Source organism: Chaetodon auriga, chromosome 10 (assembly GCF_051107435.1).
Source record: "Chaetodon auriga isolate fChaAug3 chromosome 10, fChaAug3.hap1, whole genome shotgun sequence".
NCBI classification, from domain to species: domain Eukaryota; kingdom Metazoa; phylum Chordata; class Actinopteri; order Chaetodontiformes; family Chaetodontidae; genus Chaetodon; species Chaetodon auriga.
In genome coordinates, this window is record NC_135083.1 from 15,287,446 (window position 1) to 15,297,463 (window position 10,018).

Sequence of the window (10,018 nt, forward strand, 5' to 3'; positions counted from 1 at the left end):
TTTATTTTTGCAAGATCTCTTTTGTTTTTACTTTTGAGAGGATCACCACAAACATGACACAATATGAAAGTTCAAGGAGGCCAAAAACATAAAATCTCGAGAAAGAAGAGCTCAACACATTCGGTCCAGCGCAAAGGATGTTATTAAAAGGTCAAGCTTTTAGACCTTCATCAGTGACCTCTTTGGCAAAAGGTCCCTCTTTTAAAAGATATTGTAATCTCCATTAGGCTTTTACCTGATTAAATACATTTCAAAAAGTGTTTTTCCACGTAGAAATAGATGACATTTGAATATTTCAAAACTATCATGGACAAACATGACGTTTTGTGAGCAAACAACAATTGATGATTAATAACTTTATTATTAACCTTCATGACAGCAGTTAGGTCTGACTTTTTATGTAGTTAATATCACAATTTGAACTATGGATTAGTTTTAAAGAAACAGGCATTTCCAATCATACTTTATATGTACGTCTTTCCTTGTAAGGAGTGTATTTGCTTTCTTTCTTATGTTTAGCTTGGTACCTTTTTTTTTTTTTTTTTTTTTTTTAGAAATGATGTTCCTCCAAATTTTTTACCCCCACATTGAATGATCTTGTCTCACATCTGTGGTCAATTAATTCATAAGAAAAAAGTTTGATAAATGAAAGTTGTTAGTTCAGGAAATAGCTTTTTTCTTGTCAGTCATCTTTCATTGAAAGACAATGACAGAGTCAGACACCATAATAATTAAAGCTCACACACAAAAGTTTAGAGCTCTCTCAGACATTTGACATTTGAGTAATTTCATGCACTGATGAATCCCTCATAGATAGAGGAAGCAGTGGTAAAAGCGAGTGTGACTTTCCAGGCAGTCTTTTTAAACTTGTCAGAGCAGGAAAAGCACAGGTTAATTGATTACATTAAACATGACTGCATTCCACTGAGGTGACTCACTTTCAGGGGCTTGGTATTGTGCATGCTGGCTTACTGGCAAGGTTGACTGGGGGACTACAAAGGACCACAGCTTTCATTAACTAATGTTATTAGTTTAACCTGTGTTTTTGGAGCTTATTTAAAATGTCCATCATGACGAGAGCTTGTGCAGGTGCAGCTGAATTTGCATTTTGGTTGATATTTGAGGCTCATTTTTCAAAACACACCTGTTGTAGTGACACACAATTTGCCTGATAGTTACCTGTGTGCAGGACCCAAACCCATTGTTTTGACAAGAATACTGTGCATTTTGTCAACCGCAGTATTATGGAGGCAAATGGACATGTAAATTTCCACGTCTGTACAAACACAAAGATTTGAGTGAAAACATTTGCATCGTTCAAGCTTTGTGATGGGTTTATTGAAAAATGATTGCTATTTATTTATTATTTGCTGCTTTTGTTTATCTAATTTTCCACTTAGAGACAAGTTCATATATTAATATGTTCCAGTTTCAGGATAAATAAACAATAAATTAACTTCTTTATGTAACTATGAGACTTCTTTGTCCTTCACCCGTCCTTCTAAGAGAGTGAATCAATGATTCATATTCAGAATATTTCATAATATTTCCATAGTCATCAATTTAGATAAAGTGCTATATTATCAATTAAAGGAGAGAAAACCCCCAAAAAGTAACCAAAGAAAGAGACCTAACATAAAAACAAAATTCTAGTGTCACATATATGTGTATTACATTTATAAATCAAAGCACATGTCGATGTTGCTTTATTCACCAAACAGGCTGCATCAGTTCTTCAGCAATTTTTCTACTAACAAACGTGCAGATATTTTTCAGTAGCTGAATACATGGTGCTTTGATGTGCAAAGAAACATCATATCGATTGTTTTAAATGGAGTAAATATATAAGTCGTAATAAAGACATAGTGTTTTACAGTGATACAATGAGTGCAAGGGAAATATATAGAAGCTGCAGTTGTTCATGGGACTTGTTTATTGCTAACTACTCAGTTTACTGTTTGATTGTTTGTATGTGTCCAAAACTTACTTGATGTTCAAAAACATCATCAAACAAGTTGAGAGCTGACTCTGACGTTCACTGAATGTGCTTTTAGTGTCATTTATTGTCAGTTATTGTCAGTTATTGTTTTGTGTTGTGTGTTTGCGGCTCTGAACAAAGGGGATGGCGCCTGGATCTGTTTACGTCACTACTGTGCGACGCACATGTCGAGGTGAAAGTGCAAGCTGCCATTTTTTCGAAGGAATCTTCCTGAGTAGTTAGACAAGCAAAGGCAAACTGTGAGTTTCACCGTCGGTCTTTAGCTGTTTAGTTTCATACGCTGTTGCATCGAGGACATATTGTACACGAATCCTACGGGAGCTTTGTTGATTTAAACTCGGGTTTAAGCGCAGGCTTAGCTCGGAGCTGCACTGCTCTGCAGATGGCTGCTTAGCGCGACTAGCTAACGTTAGCCGTGTCTGTAAACAAACATTGTAGACAGTGAAGAAGCAGCAGGTGACAAACGAGCTCACGGCTTGCAGGTTTGTTCCACAGATTTGCTCAATATTTCAGTGAGATAAAGGGCACGATGCTAGAAAACATAACGTGAGGTGAAGCGGGCGGGAGGAAGCAGTTTAGTGCTGCATGTTTGTAAGTTAGCGACGCAACTTCAGTTTTAATGACAGTGCGAGTTTCTCCAAACTAGGTCGGGGGTCGGTCGGGTTCACGGGGGAAACCCACTCCTAACGCCGGCATGTCGTCCTTCTCTGAGTCGGCCCTGGAGAAGAAGCTGACGGAGCTGAGCAGCTCGCAGCAGAGCGTGCAGACTCTGTCTCTATGGATCATCCACCACCGCAAACACTCGGCCCTCATCGTCAAAGTGTGGCACAGAGAGCTGAAAAAGGGTGAGAGCTGTCAGTACTGACTGATTCTGCACACTGTGTTCGTGCTGTGTCAATATATGTTTTTGATTTGAGCAACAAAACACCATATGGGTCACGTGAAACTCCATTGATGAATTAGGGGTGTCAGTGTGGCACATGGGATATGAGACAGCAGAGTGACTGTTAGTGTACTTATTGGTTTATAACAGGTTACATTTGATATAAAGAGAAAACAGCGTCTCTCATTTCAAACCTGAGCGTTTTCTAAGCTTTTCTCTTTGAGCCTTCGTCTGCCAGACTTTCCAGTTCCTAACCAAGGGAGAGAAAACATCCCAAAATCTATATCCAGATGATATGCATGGCACAAATAATGCTGAGTGTCTATCACAAGCAAGGAGTGCAGAGTTTGAGAGGCTGTGACCACAAGATGTTTGGTAATACCACCTGTACTTGGTAATGGTATTTTTATATAATACTTGAAAAACAGGAGACGCCAAAACATAGTCATTATTACTGAAACTACTAAAGGGAAAAGGCACAATAAAACACATTGGCAGTAGGTAATGTTGACTTGTTTTTTTTTGATTGTGTGTTATGAGATGAGATATCACTTCATTAATCCCCTGAAGCTGAAATGAGGGTTACAGGCAGCAACGATAGTATCAGGAAGATGTGCAAAGAGACATAGAATAAAATGCAAAATAGAAAATTGAAATCAGCGGTATATATGCACATTTTATACAAAAGGGGGGGTAATAATATCGCTAATGACAAACTTGAGAATTGCACGAGGATTGTACATGTACGTTTGAATGGCTGAACAAATCTGAGATTGGTAGCAGTTTAGAGGTCTTGAATCGAGCAAGATCAGGTTGGCGCACACCCACAAAACCTGTTTCTTTACTCAGTGAGGAGGCTAGATAAAACCTGTCACTCCACTATGCCTGTGGCTGCACTGACAAAATGTACTGGGAGTGTGGGGAATTAGTTCCTGAAGTACAGCTGACAAGTATGTTTCAGAAAAGCAGGAACAATATTAACAATATAAGCTTTAACTTCACTGAAAACTAATGTGGGCTGCATCATTGACCTTTGGTGATATTGTGTACGAGCGACGGTTTCTTTTTAATTCTTGAAATATCTTGATTTTATCTGTCCTGCAGCGAAAAGCAGCAGGAAGCTGACGTTCCTGTATCTGGCCAATGATGTCATCCAGAACAGCAAGAAGAAAGGACCAGAGTTCACCAAAGACTTTGAGACTGTCCTCGTCGACGCCTGCTCACATGTTGCCAGGTAGATATGATGTGACCACTGTGTGCTGCAGGTAGTGCTCTGTGTAGACAGTGTGTGTTCATGCGCTCCTCTTCTTCATCTTCTTCTGTATGCTGCTGTTCACCTGCCTCACTGCAGGGAGGCAGATGAGAGCTGTAAAAAGCACATGGAGAGACTGCTGAACATCTGGAAGGAGAGGAGCCTCTACAGAGGCGACTTCATACAGCAGCTCAGACTGGCCATAGAAGACTCGAACAGCCCCAGACCTTCAGGTCAGATCTTCATTTGTTTGTTTCATCTGTCCATGAATACATACAGTATTTGTTATTGATGGGCGATAAGTAAAACAAGGAGTACTGATGTCGATGCATACCAATAGTTTTTGTTGTTAAAGACAGAGTATGGTGTGATTTATGAGGTAAATGCTTCACTGATAGGATGCTTCTGAATATATATATTTACTACTGATATTTAAGATGTCTGCCCACCCCTAGTATTCATTTCTTAAAACAGCAGGAAAATCCTAGAAACTGTGATGGTGTTAGTTTACATACTGGGGGACACTTTGACAGACTTAGCTTTTTGTATCTGTAACCACAGAACTTAGTGACATGGGTAATATGTAGGTGTTTTGCTGTTATGGTGACTTGTAGAAGTAGAGAAGAAACCTGTTAAACGGACCTATCAGAAGATCCAAGACGACGAAGACGATGAAGATGACGACTACAGAAGCCACGGCTCCCCTCGCAGCACAAGCGCCACAGCAACTCAACTGGTAGGAAGCCAACGTTTCGCTTTAATGGCACAAAAAAAAACCCTCCCTTACAGTTAATATTTCCTCTCACTGCTTGTGTTCCTCACCTTTCTCTTTTGCCTCAACGTTATTCTCTCACCGTATCTTCTGTCACATGGGCTCCTTCCCAATCATTTCTGCACTCCTCCTTGACTCCTGTTAATGTTCTCCCCATGTTCCCATCAAACACACTCTGACACACACTTTCAGACAGAGGAGCTGGTGAAGGCCCTGCAGGACTTGGAGAACGCTGCATCAGGTGACGCTGCAGTTCGTCAGAAGATCGCCTCGCTGCCGCAGGAGGTCCAGGATGTTTCCCTGCTGGAGAAAATCACAGGTGAGACCCGAGAGCTCAGCTTCATCACAAATGAATTTTCTTGGACTAGTTATGTGAATATTTGTTTAGAATGGCTCTGCAGTGGTTTTGTTTTCCTCATTATTGAAACATTCTTCTGACTTTTATTTATCTGTTAGATTTTAAACTTTCTTGTCCTTGTACGGACAAACAATAGAAAGTCAAAAAGATGAGTGGTGAAGAACAATGAATGAAACACACAAGTGTGACCAGCAACCAGCTGCTCACATGATGTTGAAGTGTGCAGTGCGCTCACATTATGAGAATTCTCACAGTAATTATAAGAATTTTGTTTGTATAGAACTTTTATAAGCACAGGTTATAAAGCAATACATGTTGACCAATAAAGGACAAAATGTCATATTCTGTGACTTTAAAAACCCACTTTGCCACCAATCTAGACAAGGATGCAGCGGACAAGCTGTCGAAGACGGTGGATGAAGCGTGTTTGCTGCTGGCCGAGTACAACGGCCGACTGGCTGCAGAGCTGGAGGACCGGAGGCAGCTGGCACGCATGCTGACCGAATACATCAGCAGCCAGAGGGAGGCGCTCATGGAGAGGGAGAAGAAACTAGAGGCAAGACACCGCAGACACAAACATGACAGTCAGCTGCCTGCAGAGAACTGAGTCTGGATCTGTTTCAGAAGTTTTTCATGATGAGTGATAAATCTCTTTTTAATGAGCACTCTCATTTCCAGAAGGTTTTCAATTAACTGTTGGACTGTTCTGAGAAAGTCTTTGTCGAGTCAGTGTCTACATTTTTTCAGTAAGCACACTGGCATTTACTTATTTTCTGTTTAAACTGGCACGAAAAAGGCGTTTGGGAGTCTGAAATGGTTTAATGTAGCTGATTAATCAACCACTCGGGCCTGATTTTAAATCTGGTTTCTTACAGTTCAGGTCTATTTCCTGTTTTCATAGCTTTAGACACAGTTCCTTTCACTGACATTGTGCTCACTATTGATTGTGGGCTTCTGCAAACACGGCTACATCATAACCAGACAATTGTATGTTGTAAACGTCCATCACTTTATAGACCGACTTCCTGGTTTAGCTTTTACCTGCTGTACGTACAGTAGTTTACACAGTTTCCTTTGAAATTAGCCATTATTATTCTGACATTATTACATCTCAGGTGCATCCACTTTCAGTTTTACCTCAAAATGAGTTAATTGAGCTTGTTTTCAACTTCTCTGGTCGTCTAGCTGCTTGTGTTTATGAACATTACATCTTTTCAGAAATTACTTTGAGGGCAGAGAAGGTTGGACATTTTCAAACTCACTCGGATATTAAGCCAAATACTCGACTGGACCAGTAATACAGAGTTCTACCACCAGGTGTTGCACATGACTCATGAATGAACATAATTTTGCTTTATTCCGGTTGTCATATTGCTAATACGAGTTGAATTTCACGCTGTTGGCAGAGGTTAGTGATATAGGCTACTTTTTAATTTAAATGTCTCATAATGACAAAAGCTCAGTTGGTTTGCATAAAATCAAACCACAGACAATCAGTTAAGCTTGTACACCGGACTGAACTGGCAAAACCAACTCAACTCTGGTACCATGATAATAACAACAGGTGGAAATGAGGCCAGAACTACATAATGAGACCTACATTGTCATACACCTCAGTTCTCTGTTAAAGCCACGTACTGTGACCAAGACGTGTTTCAAACATGCCAGAAAGCTGCAGTAACATTTTAAAAAACAGTTTCAGGTTAATTTGTAAATAACTAATCATTTTTCGCTGTGTCATCTTGTCTTCTGCAGGAGTACAAGCAGAAACTGGCGAGGGTGACCCAGGTTAGGAAAGAGCTGAAGTCCCACATCCAGAGTCTCCCTGACCTCTCCCTCCTGCCCAACGTGACTGGCGGTCTGGCCCCGCTCCCCTCGGCCGGAGACCTCTTCTCTACCGACTGAGAGGTCTCTGCCCAGACAGACTGCCCCCTGCCCTCCTCACCGACCCAAACCCGGCTCCATGTTTGATTCACAAAATATTTCTAGCTGTGTCTCCGGCCAAGCGACACATGTGGTCAAACCCGCAGGACAAGAGGGAGGACGGGACATCAGAAGGAAGGTTTGGTGAAATCCAAATGCTCTGCAGAGGAGAACAGAGACTCTGTCAGCCTGGATTTTTCCACCACTCGCTCGAACGACGAGGATTCCACTCCACCAGCTTGGAAAGAAATTGTTTGTTTTTATTTTTATTTTTTAACGCTGGAAATGTCAGTGATCTGGGAGGAGGGGTGGGGTAAAGAAGCCTAGGCAGACATAAATGTTGGTTGTCAGGATGCGTCAGAGTGTTTCTCTGTGTGGTATATTTTGGATTCAGTGAACAGAGGTGGGTCGCTTGCTCTCACGATGCTCAGAGGTTGTGACTACACTGTGAAGAGGATGTACCATTCATTAGTTTTATTTTTTGGCTTTCAGTTGGGGGCTTTTTATTGACACATAGTCTCGATAGGTGGTTTTGATGTGTGCGTGTACAATTAGAGGAGATATCTGATAGGGTTCAGTGCACGTTTTGGATGTCTCATGAACGCTCGTGGTTGACAGCTTTTACCGAGCACGCTCATTTCAGTAACGTGTCAGAGAGATGCTGATTAAATAGGTTTTGTGGGACAGTCTCATCCTCATAGTTTCAAGTCAATGTACAAGCTGTGGTGTTCATGTCCTTGGTTGCAAGTGTTTTTGTTTTTTTTTAACATTTACTGAATAACACTTCACAATTCAGTGTGCTCGTTTGTTTTCAGGCTTTCATTTGGACAGATGCTTAAAATACGGAAAAGCTAATTATGTTTCAAAGTGTGTACTAGTCAAGGTTTGAGTTTCACAAAACATCCTGAAATTTTGAGGAAACGATCCTAAACAAAGCTTGTTTTCCAATGAAAAAAAATGTGTGAAACGCTTAAACTCATTTGCTTAGAGAGCAAAAAAAAAAGTTGCGAAAAACGGAAGAAAAGTGTTAAATATCATGAAGTTTTAGTGTGTGTAGAGCTGGGAAATATGGAAATAAAGGAAGAAGGAAAGAAGTAGATGAGATGAAGATATCACAACGTGATATCAACTGAACTGTCATTTTAAGATATGTTCTTTAAGTATTAAAGAAAATTGTGTTCAGTGCTTCACAACATTAAATTGATGAATAATAATTAATACATATTACTAAGTCCCACCTGTGTGTAGATGTCCAGTGATGAAATATTTTAGTAAAAAGTAGCAGCAACAAACCACATTACAAATCCCTTAACTGAGCATTAATGTCAGGAAGTGTGAGTTAAAGCTGCAGTAGGTAACTTGTATAAAAGTAATTTTTTGTCATATTTGCTAAAACTGTCCCTGTGCCCAGACAGCAGTACATGAAACATGTAATCTGTGAAAAAAACTGCCTCCATTGGTCCCACCTACAGCTCCTACTGCGATCTGCAAGAATCCGCTGCTGCCCGACACGAAACAACCAATCAGAGCCAGAGGAGCGCCTGAGGGCATGTCTGACATCTGTCAATCACTACTCACACCCCTCCTCCCTCCGCTCATGCTGCCTGCTGCCGCTCAGTCAAACAGCTCTGTGAGCGGCGTCAGGAGGCTAGTGAGAGCTATGGTGGAGCAACAGCCACCCGCAAAGAAACTCTCCGTACCGCCGCTGCAAACAACAGAATATACAGCTAAGACAACAAATAACCAGAAAGCTAATATGGTGATTGTTACAGTAACACTACGCAGCACGTACGGTATGTTAGCAACTGTGATGTAGCGGCTGGGTAGAGTTAGCTTGTTTCTGGTGCTAAGGCTAACATTACTGGTTGGAGGGGCTTGGAGGCAGGGCATGAGTGCAGCGGAGAGGGAGGGTCTGCTCTCTTCACCTTACTGCAGCTTTAAGCCCAAAATCATTTCCTACAACCGGTAGATTTTCTGAACAAGAGTTTTCTGCCAAGGCCACAACAACATGCATCATTTGTTTGTTCATCTGAGAAGAAAAACTGATTTGGGAAGTTTCATGGTAAAAGGTCTGAAATGGAGTGTTTTTTAAAGGTAAAGATTACAGTTGCTGTAACTTTCCTGCTGAGGCAACAAGCTCAGGTGAGATATGCTGCTGCAAAACCTTTCAAACAGCAGGAAAAAACATTCATGAATCAACAGCTTCAGCAGTGCTTGTTAAACCAAAGGTGTGGATGTGATCATTACAGTCATTGACCCTCAATGTGAGATCAACTGTCTTTGGGTGACAAACATCAAAGTTTAATGAACAAAGAGTGGAAGAGTTCTGGCCTGTTTTTCTTTTCTTTTCTTTTTTTTTTTTTTTTGGATCAGTCTGGATTGAAATAGAATTTATCTTTAAAATAAATACAAAGTGTTCAATACAACCACTGTACACCAGGAAGGATTTCAGGATTTTTGCCCCAGGTGTGCTTCACTGTAGATATTAGTTTGTTACCTACTCGCTGTGTGGTATGTTTCTCTCTGCAGAATCATGCTGTGCTGCCAGGTGTTTTTCTGTAATGAAAGTGATTCAGTGGAAGCCAATAAACTGGAACCATTTGAACTAATACTGTGTGTGTACTTTGCATGAAGTCAACATAATGCATCAGACCCACACTGTTAGATCATATGACTTAAGGTTAAACACACACTACCCATAAAGCTAAACTCTCTCCTTGAACTCTCTCCTCTCCTCACGAATTATGCTCTGTCATCAATGATCTAGTGCTGTTCACTAAAGTTAGTGATTTCAGTAGACAATTTAATGTTAAAAGGCACAACTGAAACTA

General features: G+C 40.7%; 1 protein-coding gene across 2 annotated transcripts; it reads left to right on the forward strand.

The window, feature by feature from the left end:
- The first annotated feature begins 2,161 nt into the window (after positions 1–2,161).
- On the forward strand, positions 2,162–9,787 carry rprd1b (regulation of nuclear pre-mRNA domain containing 1B). 2 transcript variants are annotated; one of them, XM_076740846.1, is made up of 8 exons: positions 2,162–2,481; positions 2,646–2,844; positions 3,987–4,116; positions 4,234–4,367; positions 4,749–4,870; positions 5,099–5,225; positions 5,645–5,820; positions 7,020–9,787. In XM_076740846.1, the coding sequence occupies exons 2-8, from the start codon at positions 2,694–2,696 to the stop codon at positions 7,167–7,169; spliced, it is 990 nt and encodes a 329-aa protein (XP_076596961.1). In that variant the 5' UTR covers positions 2,162–2,481; positions 2,646–2,693; the 3' UTR covers positions 7,170–9,787. The 2 variants fall into 2 exon arrangements, with proteins under 2 accessions (XP_076596961.1, XP_076596963.1); XM_076740848.1 differs by having other exon boundaries at positions 2,164–2,238.
- The last annotated feature ends 231 nt before the right edge of the window (positions 9,788–10,018 follow it).